The sequence below is a fragment of the Onychostoma macrolepis genome, chromosome 03, assembly GCF_012432095.1.
Source record: "Onychostoma macrolepis isolate SWU-2019 chromosome 03, ASM1243209v1, whole genome shotgun sequence".
Lineage (NCBI taxonomy): Eukaryota > Metazoa > Chordata > Actinopteri > Cypriniformes > Cyprinidae > Onychostoma > Onychostoma macrolepis.
This window is the reverse complement of record NC_081157.1, coordinates 40420079-40446147: the sequence shown is the minus strand read 5'-3', so window position 1 is coordinate 40446147 and position 26069 is coordinate 40420079. Positions and strand designations below refer to the sequence as shown.

Sequence of the window (26069 nt, the reverse complement as noted above, 5' to 3'; positions counted from 1 at the left end):
GTTATTTTTGTTAAACTTTTGAAATTTATGTGAAATTGAATAAATTTCATGAGTATAATCAATTAGACATGCTTTTTGATTAATAAAATTTAATTTAACCATTTAAATAGGAGTCCAGAAAATAAAAAAGTGTGTGTTCTGCCCCTGTGCTGTGTATAATTTGTTTGTCTGCTTTAGCCATTCATTGGACCACACCCACTTCTTGTTAGTTCCAATAGTAATTCACTTGTTCCTTTTGTTCTCCCTTGTGTTTATACAGCCGTAGTGTTTCACTTGGCCTTTGTCAGTCATTGTTTCCTGTAATGCTCTTGTTCCCCTGTGCTTTTATGTTTCTTGTTCTTGTTTTTGTTTTGATTTCATTTATTAAAATCCTGTGCCTAGATTCATGTCTCTGCCTGCCTTCCTTGCCTGCACATTACAGCTTCCCTACTATACAGCAAAAAACAAAACAAAACAGTGCATAAAAAGAGTAGGACGTCTGAATTCACATACTGATACAACAGCAAAGGTATCTTTAAAAAGTCCCTGGATGACCTACTTCCAGTGAGATTCTGAGGAGAAATGTTGTGAATGGCAGAAAAGCAATGCAACTGACGCTGGTAGGTCACATGCCATTGACAACATGACCAATGTAGTATGTTCAGATCACATTCATACACACATTACTATATATACTACATAGATCATACAGGTGCATCTCAATAAATTAGAATGTCGTGGAAAAGTTCATTTATTTCAAACTCGTGTATTAAATAAATTCAATGCACACAGACTGAAGTAGTTTAAGTCTTTGGTTCTTTTAATTGTGATGATTTTGGCTCACATTTAACAAAAACCCACCAATTCATTATTTCAGCAAATTAGAATATGGTGACATGCCAATCATCTAATCAACTCAAAACACCTGCAAAGGTTTCATGAGCCTTCAAAATGGTCTCTCAGTTTGGTTCACTAGGCTACACAATCATGAGGAAGACTGCTGATCTGACAGTTGTCCAGAAGACAATCAATAGGTGCGTTTACATGGAGCATTGTAATCGGTTTAAAAGTCCAATCCAAATGAAAATGCTCCATATAAACACCTCAATCGGAATAAAAATGCCCAAACCGAATGAAATTGTAATCGGGTTGAGAGGGGTGGGATAAACCTTTCTATAAACTGAACAAAATTAAAATCCTGCCATGTAAACACTTTAAACCGATTACTTTGCGTCTACGTCATCACGTCCAGAGGTCGGGTCGTCAGAACGTGAACGTGATGATGTCGGCAACGGTACATTCTGTGATTTGGGGACACCGACACTGCAGTAGAGACTGGGTAATAGTGGAGGTATAAAGTTAAAATTTCCATTATACAGTTAAAAACACATTAGAAAGGAGAACGCTTGCTGTGTGACGGACTATCTGCTCTCATGTCCGGAGTGAAAACAGATCTGAAATGAAGCGCAATTTTCTGCTTTTCAGCTTAGAAACAACACAGTGATGATAGTGAAAGTAGCTCAATGAAAATAAACAACTTGACCAAAAGTTGCCTTTGTCATTTGTATTTGTATAGATGACAGATTCATAATTTCCGATCTGCTTGAATTTATACGTGCTCACGCCATGAATGTTGTACTAAACACGATTGTGATAAAGCAATGCTCCTTTGATTCATTGTTCAGCAACTCTTGGTAAGAAATCGTGTATTTGTTCCATTTAAGTACAGTACAACTTTGTAGTATCAGAGTACAATTAATCTCAGCTGCATTACAGAGGGACATATGATTTCTATGATCGCGTTCTGGCCATATGACTGAGCACTCGAATGAACGCAAGGGATTCAAATATTAACCGTTTATTCTAAGCAAGTGCAAACAGATATTAAAAATATTAACGTAAATATGGGCGTTTTTTCCTCTGGTGACTTGTTTTTGTTGTCATTGTAGGCTATTAGCATATCCTAAAATCGAAAGCACAGGCACATGTAAACACCATATCGGATTAGATAACGTCTCATATAAACAGTTCATCGAATCTTTCAATCGGAATGATTTTAATCGGAATGACAAAAAAGTGTACATGTAAACGCACCTATTGACACCCTTCACAAGGAGGGTAAGCCACAAACATTCATTGCCAAAGAAGCTGGCTGTTCACAGAGTGCTGTATCGAAGCATGTTAACAGAAAGTTGAGTGGAAGGAAAAAGATGCACAACCAACCGAGAGAACCGCAGCCTTATGATGATTGTCAAGCAAAACCGATTCAAGAATTTGGGTGAACTTCACAAGGAATGGACTGAGGCTGGGGTCAAGGCATCAAGAGCCACCACACACAGAGGCGTCAAGGAATTTGGCTACAGTTGTCGTATTGCTCTTGTTAAGCCACTCCTGAACCACAGACAACATCAGAGGCGTCTTAACCTGGGCTAAGGAGAAGAAGAACTGGACTGTTGCCCAGTGGTCCAAAGTCCTCTTTTCAGATGAGAGCAAGTTTTGTATTTCATTTGGAAACCAAGGTCCTAGAGTCTGGAGGAAGGGTGGAGAAGCTCATAGCCCAAGTTGCTTGAAGTGCAGTGTTAAGTTTCCACAGTCTGTGATGATTTCATGCCACGCCAAATTGAGGCAGTAATTAAAGCAAAGGAGCCCCTACCAAGTATTGAGTACATATACAGTAAATGAACATACTTTCCAGAAGGCCAACAGTTCACTAAAAATGTTTTTTTTTATTGGTCTTATGAAGTATTCTAATTTGTTGAGATAGTGAATTGGTGGGTTTTTGTTAAATTTGAGCCAAAATCATCACAATTAAAAGAACCAAAGACTTAAACTACTTCAGTCTGTGTGCATTGAATTTATTTAATACACGAGTTTCACAATTCGACATTCTAATTTATTGAGATGCACCTGTATAGAGTATTTTTTTTAATGGTTACAAAGTAAAAAGTATATGATTTCAGACACACCCAATATCTTTATTAATTGGAATATGAGTACAGTTCTGTGTTTACATTCATGTCTAAACTTTCCCTGCATGTTTTGACAATTCAAATGGCAGCATGGAAATGAACAAATATTTTATGTGTGCTAAAAACAAAAAGTAATTTATGTAAACTGCTTGTACATTCTGTTTAGCTCTCAGCTTCTCTCATGATCATCTGATAAAGATGGCATCAAGGATAAAGAAACATCAACTAGAACATCATAAAACAAGTAAAGTCATCTGCATAATCATCATAAATTCTATTTAATCACCATGCATCTTTATGCAACCAAAGAGACACTTTTATTTTAGTTTAATTCCATGCTAGCCAAGAACAAGAGCATATCAGCAGCAAACAGCTTGAAAAGAAAAATTCAAAGCACATAAAAGATTTACTGATGGTTCACATAATAAAAACATCATTCGGAATCACAATTAGGATTGCTCAGTATTTGTACTGTGATGCAACAGGCTTTTACCGGGCTATTTATCAGTGACTTTTTGTTTTAAAGTGATGGATTTTCAGAGGTCAGAGTGTGGTAAACAGTAACTGAACTGTTTACCACACTCTTTTTATACTCTCTTAGATAAAGATTGTCGCATTGTCACACTGCTCACAATATCAACTACTCAACGTCAGTAAAATATGATTCAGTACAATAATTGTGCTGTACAGCAATTTCTGTTTTCTTTAACATTTTACCATCAGTCAGGATCACATGAAGACCACAAAGAAAATGTCTTAAAGTGCGTCATGAGCCTTTCTTCCAGCTCACGCATACAATAAGTTTCGGTAACGCTTTATTTTAGGGTCTCTTAACTAGTTGTTAATTAGCATGCATATTAATAGAATATTAGCCATTTATTAGTAGTAATTATGCACATATTAATGCGTTATTCTACATGACCTTATTCTACATCCCTAATCCTACCCAATACCTAAAATTAACAATTACCTTACTAACTATTAATAAGCAGCAAATTAGGAATTTATTGAGGGAAAAGTCGTAGTTAATAGTTAATAAGTGTTCCCTATTCTAAAGTGTTACCGAAGTTTCTTTATTAATTCTCAATTCTTAATCAAGACGTATTCATCTATTTTTTTTTCAGCCTGATTGCTTTAAAATCCATATTTATGACATCCATACATATGACTTCTATAAAGGTCCTGTGTTTTTGTGTATAAGAACATTGATCCGATGGAAATTTTTCCTCATTTAGCATTCTGTGTTCCACAGAAGACAGAAAGTCAGAAAGGTTTGGAATGACAAAACTGAGTAAATGAATGGGTAAACTATCCCTTTACGTCTCTAGTGTACAACGCACACAGTTTCACTCACTACTAGCACCACTGACTTGTTCCTTTTCTCAAACTCTCAGAAGAAAGTGAGGTAGCTGCGGAGGGGGGGTCACATCAGACGAGCATTTGATTGGCCGCTGCCCTTTGCATTCTTTGACCATCATTGGCTAAAATGAAGGGGGAAAACCCTTCTCTAGCGCACACAACCCTTCCTCCCAGTCATGAGGTGCTGCCATGGGCTAATTCTGTACTCGGCACTCGTATTACCCCGAGAGAGAATGAAAAAGAGTGTGTGTGAGAGTGAGATAGTTGAGGGAGGGGCAAGCAAGTTGTGCCCAGGGTGAGCGAGAGGGGGAGGGGGTTGAGAATGCAGAAGAAGCAACAGCTTGAGATTTCTAGGGAACCGGACGAAAGGCAAGTCTGAGCAGCTCCTACAAGATAATGAAGTACAGAGGGAAGGATGAGGTGGAGAAGCATGGAAAAATAACAAAGATGCCTTAAGGGAACATAGTGGCCAAGAAAGGAGCGGAGGAATTTGTTCTTGTGCGAGACAAGAAGACGAGAAGAAAGTGGGCTGGTAGATTAAGAGAAGAGAAGAGAAAAGCAGCAGAGAAGTGATAAAAAGCCAGGCCTGTCAGTGGAGAAAAGAGAGGGAAAAAGAGAGCAAGTGGCAGTTAAATTAAGAGGAGGGAGGGAGGGTGAGGAGATTAACAGTCTGAGAGAAAAAGAGAGAGAGAGAGAGAGAGAGTAAAGAAAAGGGTGCAGTCGTCAAGAAACAGACTCTGGGATAAAATAAGGAGAGGACGGCAGAGCACAAGAGGAAGTCGCTGGCAGCAGGAACATCCGCATTTAAATGAGAGTTTACAAGCATGTCAGCGGCTATGTGTGCGCCAAAGCTTGTGTGTGAGAGTGCATGCGCGTTATGAGGACTCTTATGCTGTGGCTCCTTCCTGTCATCCTTCTGTGTTCCTTCTGCAGTGTGGCCTTCTGGATATTCCTCTCTAACAAGTGAGTATATTAATTTCAGCCTGTGTGTGTATCTTATCTGTCCTTCTGTTTGGAGAGTGAACTTTAAAAGACCCGAGTGTTACAGCACACTGAGACACCAAGACTGATTAGATAGTTACCAATAATTTTTTAGTAAGCAAAGACCATTTTAATCTTTGTGCTGTCAGACACATGCAGACATTTGATTTGTAAAAGATTACATTACTTTATTACGAAGGGATTTTCATGAAAGGAAAGCAAGACGATACTTTTGGAAAAATGGTTCAATGTTTTAGAACGCTGGAAAGGTCTTAAATTTGGACTTTAGATGTTTGTTGTTTCAGTAAAGTTTTGTATCACATTTCACATTTGTAAATAATTGAAAGTTTATTTTGCTTGACTGAACATTAAATTCAAATGAAACTTATAAAGTCATTAAACTTGATCACTAACTTTAGCTTTTCGAAAGCTTCATTTATTCTTTCAGAGACATCTCTCGCTCTATGTATGTATATACAGTCAAAAAATATTTACCAAGATATTGCATATACAGTTTATCAATTGTTAATGATTTAGTTGCCTTTTTAAACATCAACTGACCTTTAAAAAGAAAAAAATCATTTTTTAAATATTTAATAAATGAAAAGAACCTTTAACTCGCAATATAGTTTTGCATTTCATGTGACAGAACATTTACTGACTGAAACGTGTAACAATTCTATTAACAATTCATACAACTATTATGAATAACAACCATCTTCAAATTTACCAAGATAATTAAATTAACAACTAAACGGCATCTATTACATGGCTCTCTATAAAAAATAATTATGATTGGTCAGTCGCAGTATTTAGTAACCTTGTTTTATACAAAAACAATGGCAACATCTTGCCTCTCATTTATTAATTGCATTGATATGCAATATTAACATTAATAATATTAATGTAATGTTGCATCCTGTCAAGGTTTATTTTGCGATTAATAACCGGCTGATTGCAAATGATCTCTTACATAACACTTAATAAACAGCTTATTTTCTCCAAATATTCCTGTATATGCATAATATACTGCAACTGCGTGGGAATGAAAAGAAAATGAACTTAAAAATGTCTGCATATCAATGCAGAAATTCAAATTTGGCATCTTTCTTAATTTATTTTGTAAAATTTTTTTCTCAATCTTTGAGACAGCCTCTGTAACACATTAGTCATCATAATCGATTATCAGATTCCATAATAAATGTAATTTGTTTCCATTCTTGCTCACAAGTCAGCTGGAACTCAATAAGTGCATTGAACAGCCGATAAGCACGGTTTGCGTTAAGTTAGAGCTTTCTGAATCTTGACATGTTAATGATATGAAAATACTGTGAGAGGTTGACGATCAGGTAAAAATAGAAAAGTTCAGAGAAGTTGGATCAGCTAAAATAGTTCTTCAAAGTAACATTTTCAGGTTACTGAAAATACTGGGTATTTTGTCTGTCAAACTGACATTACATTTTGAAATGTGGTTTCTAGTGTAATATTGTGTGTCTATTTCATAGCCAGTTATTTAACATGCTTTAAAACTTGCCTTTTCATTGCTTGAGGAAATAAATAAATGATTATCCATGGCATTACTGAGGGTAATGTTGGGCTTTTTTTCTGTCATGGCTGTGACCTTTCCCTTATTGTGTGCTGTTACATTGGCAACATCAGCCTTTAATCACAACAAGGCATGTGGGAGATTAAGCTCGCTGAGAATTTCACGGCGGCACAGAATCACTGGGTGTTCCACCATAAGTAACATGAATTAGGCTTCTGTTATGTAGATGCTAAATTACAGGAAACAAACTTAAGTCTTTCATTTTTACTTGAAGATAAGTATTATAAAAGTGGAGTTTGGTGAATCGCTTCTGTAAAATGCTAAATAGGCCGGTAACACATTACAATACGGGTAATGTATAACTATAACTCATTAAGTCAACTTATAACTTAATGTATAACTCATGATGAACTAAACCATTTATTAATGATTACTGTATCAGCAAATAATAAACATTCGATATGATTCAAAGATTAAGTAATCAATAAATTGTTATTAGTTAAATGTTTCATAATGTATTAATTACCTAATAACTTATTTTATTAAGTAATGAAGTAAATTCATGTTAATTAGCACATTGGGTCGAAGGCATACCTTTAAACTTCCAGTTGTCTGCTTTAATTAATCATTAGCTAATGATTTGCAAAGGTATTATTATGCTATGACTTTACTTGTTGAGGTACAGAACTATTAACTAATTGTTAAGTAATATGTCACTGTGGTTATAGATTTTGAATTAGTTAGTTAGTCATGTGCCTCAACAAGTAAAGTCACATCATAATGATATCCGTGCAAATAATTAGCTAATGATTAATTAAAGCAGACAGCTGGAAGTTGAAATGCATGCTTGAACCCATTGTGGTAATTAACACATGAATTTACACTATTAGTTAATATAATATGTCATTAGGGAATTAATACTTTATGACACATTTAACTAATAACAATTTATTGATTACTTAATCTATGAATCATATAGAATGTTCATTTGTTGCTGATGCAGTAATTGTTAATAAATGGTTTAGTTCCTTGTGAGTTATACATTAACTCATGATTATCTGTGCATTTGTTAAGCATGAATTAATGCATATTAGTGTCACCGTATTGTAAAGTGTTACCAATAGGCCTCATGAAGTGTAAACCTACAAATAGATTCTATCCTGAGTTTGGAAGGTCAAAGGTCACCTGTGGCAGTCAACAACTCATGGTAGTTTGTCAGTAGTTTGAAAGTAATTTTAGTTTGTGTTTAGATATACGTACTTACACTGTAAAAAGTGATACGTTGACTTAACTTAAAAGAATTGAGGGAACCCGTTGCCTTAAAATTATTAAGTAAATAATAATAATAAAAAAAGTTAAGTGAACTTGACAATTGACTTAACTTATTATTTTTAATTAGCATTTACTTAAAAATTTTAAGGCAACAGGTTTCCTCAATTTTTTTAAGTTAAGTCAACTTATCACTTTTTACAGTGTAAGATTAGATATGTGAACTGCTCTGAGGAATTTTCTTTTTTAAATTTTTTCTGGAAATGTAAAATTAAATACTTCAAACAAATTAACAAAATACTACATTTGGTGTAAATCAGGATCACTCTCAGCTCTAATCAGCGTAGTTTAACCACGCTTGAGAGTTCAACTCAAAGACGTCTGGCTCTATTGTGCAAACAGCGTGCAAGGGAGGCAGAAAGTGATATGTGTGATATCAATGTTTCCTCTAGGATTTTTTTCAGTTGGGGTGGCAGGACAGTTTTCCATGGATCATGTTTCCTTCCCCTGGTGGTTAAACCTCCCCACCCAAGAATCATGTGCACTCAAACTCAGAATTGAATTTATTTTAACTAAAAAAATTGACATGTAAAAAGTAAGTAATAAAATAAGAACAAATAAATTAACAACAAGCAATAGCACAAACAAAAACATTAATAAGTTACAAATGAAACTAACAGTACTTTTTAAGCTAGACTAAGTTTCCAGGTAGGCCTAACAGTAATATTTAGGTACAGAATTACTACAATTTAACTGTAAAATAACACTGGATAGTCTTCACTGTATAAATAAACAGTAATGACACAGACAGCAGCAGGTTTATTTAGGCTACTGTCTCTTTTAAGACCTCATGCATGGATCTAATATACTGTTACACATGCTTCTCAATGGTTTACATTCACTTAATAGCCTATATACAGACTATGTTTAATATAAGCCGAAATTCCTGGTCTGTCTCCTCCACTAATTACTCGACTGTGAATGATGTGAGCGGCGTCACTATGAAGTCACTGAAAAGCTGCAGCCGTGGCGGGGATGATTTTTAGTGTGGCGGCCCGTCACGGTAGAATGAATGCAGTGGAAACACTGTGATACGGTGTAACAGAACGTAAGGGAGGGACAGAAAGTGAAAACTAAGATAGGGAGATAAAGGGAGCAATATGTAGTGAGACAAAGACAGGCTGTCTGCAACACACAAAATATTAGTGCTCTCTCACAGTCTGTCAAATTCAAGGACACGGGAACAATGCTCTACCGATAAAGCCAATAGTTACTGATATTTTATCTGCCGTTATGTGAGCTGCAAGCATGGCCGTAGCCAGGCTTTGATAATGAGTGAAGTCTGGGTTAGGGTTAAAAACTGTGCTAAAATAACCCCTACAAGTCAAGTCAAGCCAAGCCAAGTCACCTTTATTTATATAGCGCTTTTAACAATACACATTGTGTCAAAGCAGCTTTACAGTATCAAATAGGAAAATAGTGTGTCAATAATGTAAAAGGACAATAGTAAACACTCAATTTTCAGTTAAAGGCAGTTCATCATTGAATTCAGTAATGTCATAGTCCAGCTCAGTTCAGTTTAAATGGTATCTGTGCAATCAAGTCAACGATATCGCTGGAAATTAAGTGTCCCCAACTAAACAAGCCAGAGGCGACAGCAGCAAGGAGCCAAAACTCCATCTGTGACAGAATGGAGAAAAAACCTTGGGAGAAACCAGGCTCAGTCGGGGGCCAGTTCTCCTCTGGCCAGACGAACCAGCAGTTTGTTCCATGCTGCAGCAAAGTTAGATTGTGCAAAGGACTCATCTTGTTCCCAAGGTCTTGTACCATGGGCGTAACCACCATATACTTTGTTTTTTTCTGTGGGCAACTGTTTAATTGTGGGGAATATAAAAATAAAAAAAAGGAAGTCACATTAGCAAAAGACGGTTATCACTTGTTAGATTCAGTGGCGCAGCTGCGGGTAAAGCGTGTGTTACGCTTCTTTAGACACGATCGACGGGGGTTCGAATCTGCCTTTTGGCGAACTTTTTTCTCCCTTTTTAAATTTCAAATCACATCAGAAAAGCATTTAAGTAAATAATCAAAAAGTTGAACATAAAGTATCAGGTAGGTGTAGGGAGGGCTTTTGTCCTAATAATTAAAAAAAAAAAAAAATTACACTCAATAAGTTATTGCATACTATTTTATAATGTATTACAATGCAGAGGTGCAGATAAGTGCCACTATTTGCAATAAGTAATGTTTTTCTCTAATAATGTTTTTCGCCACAATTAATCATACCCTTTTATTCAATACTTGCAATAAGTAATTAGCAGAATCATGCTATTTTAACAGAGAATAAATAGAATCTAAAGCTATTTGCACTGTGTAAATAGCATATCACTAAAGAATACTGCTATTTTCACTTAGTGTATATAGCCTCTATCGCAACAATGGGGGTATCTATACCATGGTTACGCCCTTGTCTTGTCCCGATGGCTGTCTAGGTGACGAGGTCTCCGCTGACATTCAGGGAGTTGTATATAAATACAACTCATTACAGACATATATATGTTTGTGAAATATATTTTCTCTGTTTGGAGGGATGAACATTGTTAAATCATACCATATTTATTGCATCAAAATTTGTTAATACTTTACTATAGGTTAGGGGTGGATAATTTGATAAGCTGTTTATTATTCATGCAACAATACATAGGCTATTAGTTTTATAGTTTTCATAACCATTGCTATATGATAACTTTGTCTAGTGCTCTTATGAATGTTTTTAGCATGATTTTGTGAAAATTTAACTACTAAACTTAATGAAATATTATAGACTTCTTCATGGCTAGTGTTTGCGTATTTCATTTCATTCTGCAACCTACTTGTTCTAGATCTGTGTATTAGCGTTAAATGCTACTGTTTTTGATAGCATTGATAACGTTTCTGACAGATAATATCTGGTTATCTGGATAATATTGGTTTTCCTTACCAAATGTGTTATCCTGTAAGCAACCCTGTTCGTGGTCCTTTTTGATTACTGTCAGTTTAAGTGCCGACGATGCAGTGTTGCCAGATAATACTATGAAAACAAATGAAAAACAACAAAATGAATCCATTTAAAAAATAACGTAATTAGTTCAAATCTTTTGTAAAAAAGATAAGAAAAAGATATAGCTAACCCTAAATTTAAACTTTCCACTTTATAAACTTTCTGAAGTGTCAAATTAAGTAGAAAAGATAAGTCCAAAGAAGTTTATCTGGCAACACGGTGGAGGATACGCCCGCACTCACAAACTCGAGACTCGTTCACTCTGCCAGTGTTTCGCAGCGATCATTTTCATACCATGGGATGCCAAACATCTAACTGAATTATTTTGAACAGCAAATTATTGTTCATTCAGAGAACAAATTTTATGTTTAAACATGAAAAATGTGGCTGCAAGCATGCCTATATGTAAATTAATTTTTAAATCTCTTTCTCTCTACAGTAATGTAATCCCTCAACCTTCATCTAGGATTCCTCAAAAAAGCTCAGAAACAAAATCTTGCAAGGGATGCAGCAAGTAAGCTTTCACAGCACATAATGTCTGTTTTTTCTACATAGCAGACACCAAACGTAAATGCTTCCAGATCGTTAATGTTTTATACATTTGATTTATTTTCATATTTTCATTTATTAATTTCAGTCATATTAGAATATAATTATTTCAGGTTTGTGTCTATAAATTAATTGCTCATGTTTATATTTCTGTCATTTCTCATAGAAATTAAACAATTAAACCTGAAATCACTTTATGAATCTCTATCTCAAGAAGCACATGTTTGTGAACCACCACAGTATGTCATTTCTGTTTGTATGCGTTTAATTCTTTCAGAGACAATGTATTAATTGCCAAGGCACTGGAGAACTACTCACACAAATGGAAAAGACATGAGGCAAACTTTAAAAAATTCAGGTAAAACAGTAGCCCAGAGCGAACCATGAGATGTTCTCATAAAGGTTAAACTGAGACATCTGCGACAAAACTTTCTTGGATAAGAGTAAAAGTATTGTTCTGTTGATTATGTATCACATGAACCAGACAAATATGCTACAGAAATGGTTACTTGAAGGGGTCATGAACTGAGAAACAAAAATTCCTTGATTTTTTGACATATAAGAGGTCATTGATGTAAAACATCCTGTAAGTTTCAAAACTCAAAACTTTCTCATTAGTCTAAAAACAGCTTATATTGAAGCCAATCTGCCAAAACGACAGCTTGTGGAATGTGCCACTCTATCATGTAATAGTGTGCTAAACACCACCTCCAGAGAAGAAGATCAACGCCTGCTTCTACAGCACTGCTTTAGCCCCGCCCACTGAGTCATGCATGTATTGGAAATAACGAGAGAGGCAAACTCAGGTCTACTCAGAAAACAAATGATAAAGATGCTCTGAAGACAACAAGACGCTGTACAGTGCCAAGTTGTGGAAAAACAGTCTTTGCATTGCCTTCCCTCTGATCCTAACGTTAGAAAATAGTAACGTAACTTTCTTTTTAATAAAGTTCCAGACCGTGTCACCTAGAACTTGGTCCTTTGTTCACTTTATTTTTACCACGGATTTGTTTACAAACAAGGCAGCATTCGACGCAGGATTTTCAGAAAGATTGAAACTAAAAGACGATGCTGTGCTGACTATATTGGAATCTACAGTAATGGCAAATTTGACATTAATACAAGACTATTGATTTGTCTGTTATTACAGATTGTTGGATATGTATTGAGTATTTATGTGTTTTTGACCTAAACAGCAGCATTCATCTGTGATGGACGTTGGCTGTCAAACACACAACTATTAGCCAATCATAGCAGTGGGCGTTTACTTAGGACAGAAAATAGCCTATAATCTTTAAATTATGATGTTTTTGATGTAAATACCTTTATAACATTATAAGTGGACCTCAGAGAACAGTACAAAATAAAAAAACAGAGGCAGTTCATGACCCCTTTAAAGAAACAGTTCACCCAAAGATGAAAACTATTATCAAAGGATCTGTTCCTTTGAGGTTAGAGTTTATGTCTTTATTACACAAAAACATATTAGGATTTTCTGGCCTATAAACTATAAAGGCTTCTTTTTGTCTATATTTATTAGATTTTCACATGACTGCAACACATCAGACTGAGCATCTGTTTCCTTTCAGGTCATTACTGAGTAGCAAATGCCATGCTGTGTCAAAGGCTGTGGTCACACAGAATAACACCCCTCTGGGGTCAAATGTTATCTATGATGGAGAGAGGAGAAAGCCGCTACAGGTGACACAAGCCCTGTTCAACATCTTAGCTAAGGTAGTGTACCAGCATTAAAGCGTAGGTTGAATTACTGTATGGTTTCTCTAATGAATCTGGAGTCACATTGTGTGTGTTTGTAGGAGCAGCCCTTTGGAAATGCAACATGGGAGTCATGTGCTGTGGTGGGGAATGGAGGTATTTTGGCCAACAGCAGCTGCGGAGAAGAAATTAATTCAGCCCAGTTTGTCATTAGGTATGTTACCTATTGGCCAGATTAGAGTCAAAATGATCAGAATATAAATACACATTAGTATCATTCCTATAATATTGGTGGCACAATAATTATTCATGTTTTTATGCTCCTTAGTGTTAATAAGAGACTTAACACTGTATTTAGACCACAGGAAAAAATGGTACCTCTCTCATTTTATTTCAGCAACAATGGCCTAATCAATCTCTGTCTAACCTTGCATTTTAGATGCAACCTTCCGCCATTGGATAACAGATATGAGAAAGATGTGGGCAACAAAACCAACCTGGTGACTGCAAATCCCAGCATCCTCCATGAGAAGTGAGTCTGTGATTATGGGTTTGGCTTTTAGTGACAAATAAGATGCCATTCTGTTTTGACAAAGAATCAGTAAATGCAGCAGTGCCTAACACATCGTGAACAGGATGAATGATTATCAATCCGTGATTTGAACTCACTCAAAGAAGGGCTTTCCATTTTTCTATGCAATTTGTTATGCGGATAGATGAATTACTGTGATTTAGGCTGAGCGATATATCAGATACGGTTTGTCGCACGTGTATTTTTCCCCGATGCAGACAGAAGTACTTGCTCTTATCTCACACTCCACGGTGCATCAACACCGACTCTTATGAGCCAGTGACTCAAAACCTAAAGCTCCAAAAGCCAGTGTAGTTCAACTAAAGGACGAACGACCCTAAGAGCAGCTTGTTTTAGTGAATTGAAAAATTTATAGTGCAAACCGTGTACAATAGCCAAAATGAGTCGGTTCCCTTTATTGAATCAAACACATAGAGGTGAATTTAGATTCGTTTTGACACTTTTTGCCATCGAAAGTAGTGGCTTACAACTATGAGATCAATGTCGTTACTGATGGTTGTTCATATGCAGTGATGGGAATAACGGCGTTATAAATAAACGGCGTTACTAACGGCGTTATTTTTTTCAGTAACGAGTAATCAAACGAATTACTGTTTCCCCCGTTACTGACAATGAAATGTGGCGTTACTATACTATATTATTAGAATTTAATTTTTCAGTTCATCTGAATGGATGCGCAGTGTAGCTGTATTTGACGTACCATAAACTCTAGTGTGAAGGCGCACGACTCGCCGTCGCTTTCTCTCACAGACACGCATGCAAAGAAAGATACAGAGCAAGAGAGTCTTTCATAACATGCAGAATTGACGCGCTACATGTAAACGATATTCTTTGTTGTATTTTCCTGTCAAAATAACGGAGTTCCTTTGGAATTCTTCAGCTTTTAAGAACTGCTGGTTTCTCTGGTAGTGGGCGGAACTAATGCGCAAACCACAATCTCATTGGCTGGCGCCACCTATTATCGTCCCTGTTTTGATTTCAGCAAATCAATTCGAGCGAACGCAGACAACGTGATTAATATTCATGAACCCAGCAGCTCATTAATCCTTAGTGCGCTTTATATTGATGACAAATATGCATTCATACTTGGTTATTCTAATTACTAAAGTTCTATCATCATATAATATTAAATTATCATAATATTATATTATAATGCTTGACTGACTGCTACTAAGTGTTAGTAGATAAATAGTGTAGATTAATGTACAATGTTTTATAATAATACTTTATTCTTTTTTGTGTCCATTTCATTAATTTAACATATTTAATATTGGGGGCATCCAAAGTTATTTGACATTTGAAATAAAAAATAAAAAAAAGTAACGCAATAGTTACTTTCCCTGGTAATTAGTTACTTTTATAATGATGTAACTCAGTTACTAACTCAGTTACTATTTGTGAGAAGTAACTAGTAACTATAACTAATTTATTTTTTTAAAGTAACGTGCCCAACACTGTTCATATGACAACGTTTAGCTAAATATAGACATTATTCTATTTGCCACATTAAAAGTAGTTTTCCAACAGTTTATAGTAGACAATTTGCTAGGTAACTGCCCACATTATATTTTTCATACTTTAGCTGCGGTACTTCAGCCTCGGCTGGCTAACCGATTAGCCATTCCCTGAATTTCAAAATCTTATCTAATGATATAAAAGCAGCAGTAAAGCGTAGTTAATATAAAATAAAACATCATATCTTACCTCGAGAGTTTATCCAACACAGCCGATAGTGTTCAGGCTGGCAATTGACGACCATTTTTTAATTTTTTAAATGAGAAGTCGGGAAGGCATGCATGCCAATCACCATAGCTTACGTGGAATATGATTGCAAATGTTTACTTACCTGAAAAATAGCTATTTGTTTTTGCAAAGAAAGATATTTATAAAAGTATAAATAAATAAAATAAAAAGAAACAGTTGAAATGTTCTACAGTCTAGGGTCCTGGATTAATCTTATATATCAAGTTATTATCATAAATTATCATTAAACACTTGAAATAGGCTACTTACAATGTAATCAATTTAATAAACAGTAAAAATGTTTCTTTCTTTCCACAATCATTCAATGTACCTTTAATATCAAATTACCTGCAAAAAAGTATGAATATACATATAAATAGTGTTGTTGTGTTGTATGTAGTTAATAAGGCCATTTATCAGACTTCATTTATGGCACCTCTAAAAAGTCCAAGTCTTCAAAAAGTTTCTGTAAACATAATTTTTTTAATGTATATATTATTGGGTTTATCTTTGGCAATGAAATTGCATTTCTTTTTTCACAGATATTTATTACTTACTAAACCTAAATAATAAACACATTGTTAACAGGACCGAATTACTGCGAGGAATATTCAGGCTTTTCTTTCTCCTCCTCTTCTCTTACAGGTACAGTGGACTGATGGAGCGCCGTCGTCCATTTGTGGAAAGCCTTCGTCCTTATGGACAAGCCTTATTGCTGTTGCCAGCCTTTTCCTACGGTCACAACACACCTGTATCCCTGCGTGCCTTTTACACACTGGAGGACTTTGGCAGCAACAACCTGCTGCCCATTTTCCTGAATCCAGAATACTTGAGGAGGTTGTCGAAGTTTTGGCGTGAGAGAGGCCTTAACTCTGTTCGTCCCAGCACAGGACTCATCATGGCCAGCTTAGCACTAGAAATCTGTTCGAACGTCCATTTGTATGGTTTTTGGCCCTTCAATAAACATCCAAATGACAGTCGGCCAATCACCAACCATTACTACGATGATCGGGAGAGCAAGAAGAATGTGCATTCTATGCCAACCGAATTTGAACATTTATTAAAACTTCACAAGCAAGGTGTGATTCGTATACATCTGGGCGAGTGTCAACCCACTCATAGTTAAAAGGCCTTGCCTGCAGTGTACTGCACACCCCTAAAGAATACCTCACAGTTTGATTAAGGACTACAACAGGCCACCTGGATGGGTGTCTGGAAAGACACAGCTGTGAATGCGCACTGAATTGATATTGCCTATATTGCTGTGCACATTTGCTCAAAGCAGCAGCCATGACCATGCACAAAAAAAAAAAAAAAGTCATGTTTTTTAAGTTACTTTGACATAATCTTGCACACAAAAATAGCTGAAAGTGAATGTAATTGTTTTAGCCTTGGTATACTGTGAAATAATTTAATTAAGAAAATGACTTCTAGAGCAGCACCCCTAAACACTCCTTAAGCAGACTTGCCTTAGTCAGCTTTTAACATGCTCGCTGTTGGTGCTCTTCCAGCTCGGTTGCATTCATCACACAAGTGCCAGTTTGTCCTCTTTAGCAGTGAATGTGAATTTGATCTCAGGTGTGCAGAAATAGCTGTAACAGGACTCAGATCTCAGCTAGGAGATCGCAGAAATGTCTGGATGATTGGAAACACGAGACTACATTTACACTGAGAAAAAATAGGAAGCATGAATGTGGGTTAGCACATACACACATTAGCACTCTCATATATTACTGAGAGTAAAAATACGAGTTGTAAAAGCTGGCAATAGTGGCAAATTTCAAATGTGCCAATTCTGAATGGCCGGTCTGAGCACAGACAGCAATCACTGTAAGTAACTGTAAGTAAGTAAAACTATTAAATATCAATTTGTGTGAATTTATTTTTCTTTTTTTCCCTCTTACCTTTAAACCTTGAAGGGATTTCACCCAAAAAGAAATTTCGGTCAACATTTACTCACCCTTATATCGGAACATAAGAGATATTTTGAAGAATGTTGGTAACCAGACTATCTTTGTTACCTTTGACTTTCAATATACTTGTTGACTGAAAACTCTCCTTGACGCATTTGTCAGTTTAGACATGAGTAAATTACAATATATATATTTTTTTTTTCTGTGAAATATTCCTTTAAATCATCTGCAGAATTATTAGATTCATTTGATCCAGTTTTAATTTGCTTCTCTCAAAACAAGGTAAACTCATGCTGACTCTTTCCATTTGAAGGGGAATAAACACTGAGGCATTCAGGGATAGACTGATGACAGTGAGTTGGCCAGTAGAAAGGCTTTTTGTGGTCAGATGTTCTCACTGGAGCTTATGATAATAGAACAGCTTGGCAATTTGTGCCTTCTGAAATTCCTCTGCGTGTAAATAAAAGTAGGTGTTGACGGATGGGCCCCTATTACATAAAACTGTACCATCAAACTAGAACGGACAAGAAACGAGTGGAAGCCCATTCTTTTGGAAAGGTTTGTACAGATAACAAAGTCATTGAGATGCCTTTGCAGAACACCTATCAACTAATCAATACTCTCAAACAGCAAGACACAATATAGATTTGTGAGATGGTAAGAGTCACAGTTCAATTCAATGTGTAATATTGATTCCATAGACAAAGAACTATACATTTTCATGAAAACAAGCAGTTTTGTTGATACTGTTTGCTGCTGATTAATTGACTCTCTCTCTCTCTCTCTATATATATATATAACAAATAATAAAATGAATACATGTAAATGTACACTATGCACACAAAAGTAATTGACTATTTAAAGGAATAGTTCATCTGAAAATGAAAATTTCTGTTATACTCACCCTCATTCTTCCAAACCTGTATGAATTTCTTTATTCTGTGGAACACAAAAGAAGAACTGTTGTCCATATAATTAAAGTCAAAAGGGTCAACACAACACTGGACCCCATTGACTTTTAGTATATGGCCTCAACATTTTAAACTTTTTAAAACTGTTAAATATAAATTTCACAATGTGAAATTTTCCTGTAGCTCAAATAGTAGAGCATGGCGCTAGCAACGCCAAGATCATGGGTTTGATTCCCAGGGAAAGCAAGAGCTGATAAAATGTAAAAACTGTAACTTGAATGCAATGTAAGTCGCTTTGGATAAAAGCGTCTGATAAATGTAAATGTAAATTCTTTTGTGTTCCACAGAATAAAAATATTTTGGGGTGAACAATCCCTATAATATTTGAATCTGTGTTGTTGTGACCCCTTAAAGGGGCTTAAAGGGACTCCCCCATATCCCCAAGCTGGAATAGGAATAGTTAGGAGTGAGGAGTTGGGGTGTAGGAGGAATGCCGGAAAACTGTTGTGGGACAAATGCAAGTTGGCTGCATATATTTAGTAAATATACAGTCATGGCCACAATTAACGGCACCCTTTTATTCAATACTTCTCAAAATCTCCATTTGCCAGTTTAACAGCTCAAAATGTTCTCCTATAATGCCTGATGAGGTTAGAGAACACCTGACAAGAGATCAGAGACCATTCCTTCATCCAGAATCACTCCAGACCCTTTAGATTCCCAGCTCCATGATGGTGCTTCTTCTCTTCAGTTCACCACTCATTTTCTACAGGGTTCAGGTCAGAGGACTGGAATAGCCAGCAGAAGCTTGGTTTTGTGCTCAGTGACCCATTTTTGTGTTGTTTTTGAGGTTTGTGTTTGGATTATTGTACGGTTGATCCAAACATGGCCCATTATAAGATTTCTAACAGAGTCAGTCACTTATTGATTTTTTTTTTATCTGTTGGTATTTGATAGAATCCATGATGCCATGGGTCTAAACAAGATGTCCAGGACCTCCAGCAGAAATATAGGCCCACAACATCAAAAATACAGCAGTATATTTCATTGTACACATGGGGTACTTTTTATCCCTGTGTTCACCAAACCCATCTTGAGTGTTTGCTGCTAAAAAGCTAATTTTTTAGTTTCATCTGACCATAGAAGCCAGTCCCATTTGAAGTTCCAGTCGTGTCTGATAACTGAATATGCTGGAGTTTGTTTTTGGATGAGCGAGGAGAATTTTTCTTGAAACCCTCCCAAACAACATGTGGTGATGTAGGTGCTGTTTGACAATTTTTTTTTTTTTTTTTTTTTAAGGTTTTCTGACCCCAGGACTCAACTATTTTCTGCAATTCTCCAGCTGTGGTCCTTGGAGAGTCTTTAGCCACTCAAACTCATTTGATGTTGATTGGAAATTCTTAATTATTGCCCTGATGGTGGAAACGGGAATTTTCAATGCTTTAGCTCTTTTCTTAATGCCACTTCACTAATTTGTGAAGCTCAATTATCTTTTGCTGCATATCAGAAATATATTCTTTGTTTTTTCTCATTGTGATGGATGATTAAGGGAATTTGGGCTTTGTTTTCCCTCCTATTTATATTTCTGTGAAACAGGAAGCCATGGCTGGATAATTTCATGTTCATAATCACCCTGGAGTGCTCAAAATTGTGAATACGAATGGGAATATACTTCAGAGATATTTCACTCATAAGAATTTCTAGGGTTGCCAATAATTGTGTCCAACGTGCATTTGAGAAAAACATTTATTTCATAATGATATTTCTCCCCATTTTAAATTCTTATTATCCAATGAAAGGTTAGATTTTTGTGAATTTTTTTAATAAAAGATCAAAAGGATTAACAATGCAGATTCATTTTCACAGCCTTCTTTGATCATATTTACCACGGGTGCTGATATTTTTGGCCATGACTGTGTATATGTGTATTTATACTGCATGGGCAGTGTTGCTAAAATTGCCAAAATAATTTCCTTGAATTAAATCTTGTGTGAAAATTTCACTAAACTAACAAATTTATGTATGTGTGTCATACGATGTTTAGGCCAACTCAAGGAGATACTCGCTGTCTACAACTATGGGAAACATATATCCGTTCATCTGGTGTGTTAATTAGGCCGAAGATGAGATACCTTCTGCCCCCTTCTTCTAATATTATCTCTCTTCCTAACCCTTGTGCTCTGTTGTCTGTGTTTTATCAATTTGCTGTCAATTTCGGGGCCCTACAGAGGATAAGCGGTTTGGAGAATGAATACACTTTTATTTTCTGAAATGTTTTGCAAGCTGTTTTGCACACACTCGGGGGATTCCGCTCATGTTGGCCCAGCGACCCGGTTTTTCCGCATCTGTGTTACACCCTTTTAAGGGAAAGACATTCCCATTGGGAACCACATTTGACACTACTGTTTTTTTTCTCCTATGATCTGTTTATGGTTCATGAGCCAATCTGATGCCTTATGGAATGCATTCTGAGAGTAAATCTGCTCAGACCAATTCCAAGAAGCAATGTTCTGGACATGAGTAAGAGCGACAAACGTGGCTCGCCCCCGCGTTTCTCGCACAAACACATCATCTGTCAAAAATAGAGATGAATAATAGGCTGACCCCTTCACAAACCATCAAAATCACTCATTTGACGAACAAAGAGACAATCGATACAGGGTCCTTTAAATGCCAAATGCACATATTCTCTCTCTGACACACAGCATTGCCATTTATCTCATTTTATTAACAAAATAGCTCTGAACATGCATTTTCAAATCCAAAGAGAGGGTTCTCCAAAATTGGAAATAATTGTACATCGCTGGACAATCCAGCTTGGCACATTAAAAGAATTTTTTTTCTCCCTCGTTTTTCAAACACAGTGACAACATTTATAGAAACACATACCAGTCAGGACAAACAAAGGTCTTATCAAACACATTAGTGGCTTGATGATAACCAGGAAAGGGCAATAAATAGAAACGCATGCTTCCACATTCACACACGCTCATCAGTAAGAATGGCACCAGACTTCATTGTGACCTGCTGAGAAGGCTTGCTTTCAAAGCGATGTGTCAAACTCTGAAGTAAAGTAGCTTACTACTTCAGTTTCTTTCTCAGACAGCTGACAAAAGTATAAGAGAGGTTTTTCTTGAGGATCGCCTCGGCTAACCCCGACTCCGCAAACGTCACACATTAAACGTAAACACGCACAGTGGTGCTCAGATGTGGGGCAGAGGGGTCTCTTATACTCACTCCATCTGGAGCACTCCAATGTACAGCTGTTAGAAACTCCAACACACATCCACACAGAAAAGGTCAAAGTAGTTACATTGCAGAATCCTTTTTGTTTAGAGTTTTCCACTGGAAATTGCCCTAAAACATTCCTATTTTCCCTCGCATGCAAAATCCTATTTGATCATGACTAGGAAAAAAGGATTCACTGAGCACACTGGCAAACATATCTGCACTGATTGACTACAAACACATCACAGTTTGTTTTTACTACGATTAAAGGCAACAAAATCCTAAAAAATCCTAAAAAAACTATTTTGTAATAATCAAATCATACGGGCACTGTTGAATAGAATTCCATGTATTAAAAAAGCTAATAAAAAAAGAAACCAAATCGATGTTTAAAAATACAAACAAGTCAAGTCTCGCTTAGAAACCACAAATCTAATGCCACAATCTTCAGCATCAATAAACACTGCTGAAATGCTGATATGTAAAGGGTTTTTTCTTTTCTTTAATTCATTAATCAAATACTAGTCACATGCACTCATGCAATCACTCCCCGCTGCCTCGTCCTCAGCTGCACGCAAGCGCACACACGCAGGCACACACAATGGTGTTCTATGGCGTGTTTTCCTCAGTCCGCATGACTGCATAGTAGCTCGATGTCTTTGTGACAAACAGTATTTGGTCTCCCATGGCAATTGTCACAAATTGAAACATCCTACATAAAGGCAAAAGTCTCACAAGTTGGAATGTGGCAGTAAGAGAGAATGGAAGACTCTTCACACAGTGTGTATGAATATGTTTGTGTGTACCTTAGATATCTACATTGCATGATCTGAAGTGTGTCACTGTTAAACTTTCAACCTCCATTTGAACCAAGTTAGACCTGCTACTTGGATTGGCTATATCAAGTCTGTTAGAGCCAGAGGATGTTCCTATAAAAACAGGATCATAAGAGCAATACCAACAATACACAGTGACTTTCAGACAAGTCAATCTGTATGTAAAATAGTTTCATATGCACCTAAAAAGTACAGGATTTCCACACTTTATGAGCAATGAATTTCCATGATATTTCCCTCGACTTATTCACCACTCAGTTACTGGATAAAGAATTTTAAAAATAATTTCATAATGACTGAACTCACAAAGAGTAATTTCTATCTAAAGAAACAACCAAGAAAACTGAGCACTGAAATTAATTTACTTTCTTTTAATTTTTAAATTAATTTCCTCTTTTTTTCAGGTCTGGAAATAACATTTTTAAAATTCAATGTTATTTCCAGGACCGTGGGGACCCTGTATATATTTATATGGCTAATAAGACTAGACTGCAAATGCTTTCTTCACCAGCAGGGGATAGTACAAGAACAGAGTAGGACAGTGGATCCATCAATGGAATATCCCAAGTCTTGGTGGCTAGAAATACAACAGAGATCTCAAAACTAAGAGAATCTCTAGAACTGAAAGACATTGCACTGCTTCCTCAAACACCCATAGCTATGAAAACATTTGCACTGGATGTGTTTGTAAATGTAGATTTACAGCTTATTTCACAGGACTGTTTGTTGGGTCTCGAAGACCACAGTGTACCACCACAGCATTGGTGTGTCATTGCATTGTTATAGCTTGGCATCGTGATGCAAAAGTTATTGTTTAACACTGGCAAAAGGAAGACAGCTGGTTTGGAATCGGATTGTAGCGTCATCACTCTTACGGAAAAATCCGATAGGAAGACTTTCTCAACTCACTGAATAGTTCCGAACTTTAAAACGGATGGGTTTTTCTGGATTATGAGGGAATGTTCTTAGAGCTCGACATAGTCTTGAGAGCACAAGATTATTTTAGGAAGATCAAGAAAGTGTACGAAAAAAAATCCATCTCATTCATGGAGTTTCTTTAAGGCACCGAAAGCACTTCAAAAAGATATACAGCATTTTTCGAATCGCGTGTTTGCAGTCTTTGTAATCTGTGGGATGCACACAATATTTAGTGTCTTAAAAACTTGCAGAAACAGATGATAGTGTGCACCACTGAGTGTAATGTTCATGTGTGTGTGCAAATGTCAGATCCAGACAGATGGTTTGCCTTCTCCGGACTTGCTGCTGCTGCTGCTCCCAGCGCTCCCAGATTTTCCATGCTTGGACCGTTGCTTTCGCTCTTTCTGTGGTGCAGTGGAGATGTTGCTTTGAGGCTTCTCGTCGATGTCATTGGTGTCGTTCATCTCGTCGTGGTTATTGCTAGCATGGTGCTGCAAGGTATAGGCTTGAATCGCTGCCTCTAATTGTATCACATCTTTGTTGATGGGAGGCGGTCTCGCCTCACCTGCAGACGGGAAGTTGTCCTCATTGGAGCCGTACTGCTGCTGCTCCTCCTGGGCGATGTTGGCACGGTTTTGCTTGCACGCCATCTTGGTGTTGCTCAGGTCTGTGTACGGCATCGTCTCGGGCTTCACCACGATGTTATACCCTGGCGGCGCAGATGGAGTATTCCAGGAGAAGGGATAACCAACATAGTCTGCTTCTCGCACGCCGCCCCCAACTCCACCTCCTGGTTCCCCTTCGCCGAGCGAAGGCCCACCAACACCGACGGACACGCCACCCGCCGCAAGCAAGCCGAGCTGGTACTCATCATCGGTGGCTGATTCCGTTCGTTTGCGCAATGCATCACGGATAGTTCCCACTCCGAGGTGAATCATTTCCCACAGGTTTAGCAGCAGGCAAAGGCAGCTGACACCGTACATGATTCGGAGGAAGATGGTTTTTTCGGTGGGGCGTGAGATGAAGCAGTCCACATGGTGCGGGCAGGGTTTATTCGAGCATACAAAGATCGGTTGAACTCGAAAGCCATATAACAGGTACTGTCCCGCCAGAAACCCCGCCTCCAATGCGGAGCGTGTTAGCAGCTGTAACACATACACTCGCATCAGACCATCGTCTCGTATTCGCCGGCGCCCATCGTGGCGCGCTTTGGGTTTGGGACGCGGTGGCACCAGCTCACGACGTGTGTTGTCTATCTCAGGCACTTCGTAGATCATGGGGTCGTCCTCGCGTTCCTCTTCCCCATCCTCGTGTCCTGGCCGATGCTGACGAGCACCAAAATACATCTTTCTCGGTCTGCGCTGAGTGTATCCGCCCCCCGCTGAGTCGCTTGCGGCTGGAGCCCCGGCCCCCGCACCGCCCCTCAATTCCTCGCTGTGGGAGATCTTATTGGCCGCGTAGCCCATATAGAGCAGAGAGGGCATGGCGGACAGGATGATTTGAAAGACCCAGAATCGCACGTGTGAGAGCGGCGCGAAGGCATCGTAGCAGACATTCTCACATCCGGGTTGGCCTGAGTTGCAGACAAACTTGCTCTGCTCATCGTAGTATATGGACTCGCCGCCCACCGCAGTCAGTACGATGCGGAAGACAACTAGCGCAGTGAGCCAGAGTTTCCCCACCGACGTGGAGTGGTGCTGGATCTCCTCCAGCAGACGCGTCAGGAAGCTCCAGCTCATGACGTCTGATGACAACGGGGCAGACAGCGTCCCACACTGCACAGCTCACAGACTCTGTGGACAAACACAGAGAGTTTCAAATATAATTAAAAGTTCATACCTTAAAACAATTACATACAGTATGTGAAGCACATTTACAGTATTTTTAGTGCAGTTTTTGATGTGCATTGACAATTAATAAAATATATATTGTGTAAGAAGGAGATTTCATTAAAAACAGCCATTCTCAATATGGTAGAAGCAGGAATGAAAGTCCCATCTTTTAACTAAAAGAGCCATTAAAAGAACCAGATCTTTTAGATATTAAGCTATAAAAAGGACAAATATATGATACAACCATTGCCATTTACTGATTTTTCAATGTCATTTTAGTGATGATTTGACTTGTTATTGAAACATTAGTTGGGTTTTCATCCAAACGTGAAGCAAATCTTTTCAAAGTTTGCAAAAAAAAAAAAAGAAAAGCCAAGTAGTTTTGTGGGTTTAAATGTTCGCTAGGTCAATTTATTTGGCAAACATGTTTCCATAACTCAAAAACTACCTCAAGCGAGCATTTTTTTTTTTTTTGCGAATTAAGGGATTTAATTTTTTTTTAATTAGGCCTTTCCATCACTTGTTTCTGATGCGATGCTTCAAAATGCGCATTAAAAAAGGTGATGGAAACATAGTTATTGTTTTGAATATTCAATTTTTCTAAATTAAATATTAAAAACTAAAATATACAGTTTTAAACGCTACATGCCTCACCATTACAGTATACATTATGAAATATAGATATTAATTT

General features: G+C 37.2%; 2 protein-coding genes across 7 annotated transcripts in view; one reads left to right on the top strand and one right to left on the bottom strand.

Moving 5' to 3' along the window:
* Positions 1-4608: 4608 nt before the first annotated feature.
* On the top strand, positions 4609-17608 carry st8sia6 (ST8 alpha-N-acetyl-neuraminide alpha-2,8-sialyltransferase 6). Its single transcript, XM_058769837.1, has 7 exons — positions 4609-5270; positions 11580-11654; positions 11967-12047; positions 13279-13423; positions 13507-13619; positions 13845-13937; positions 16386-17608. Exons 1-7 carry the CDS (start codon positions 5176-5178, stop codon positions 16864-16866), a joined length of 1083 nt encoding a protein of 360 aa, XP_058625820.1. The 5' UTR covers positions 4609-5175; the 3' UTR covers positions 16867-17608.
* Positions 17609-17760: 152 nt separating this feature from the next.
* gjc1 (gap junction protein gamma 1) overlaps positions 17761-26069 on the bottom strand; it is a 33247-nt gene continuing 24938 nt past the window's right edge. For all 6 annotated transcript variants that reach the window (XM_058769836.1, XM_058769833.1, XM_058769832.1 and 3 more), the window contains one exon: positions 17761-25339. In XM_058769836.1, coding sequence (XP_058625819.1) covers positions 23852-25285 — 1434 coding nt within the window. In that variant the 5' untranslated portion in view covers positions 25286-25339 and the 3' untranslated portion in view covers positions 17761-23851. The remainder of the gene's footprint in view (positions 25340-26069) is intronic.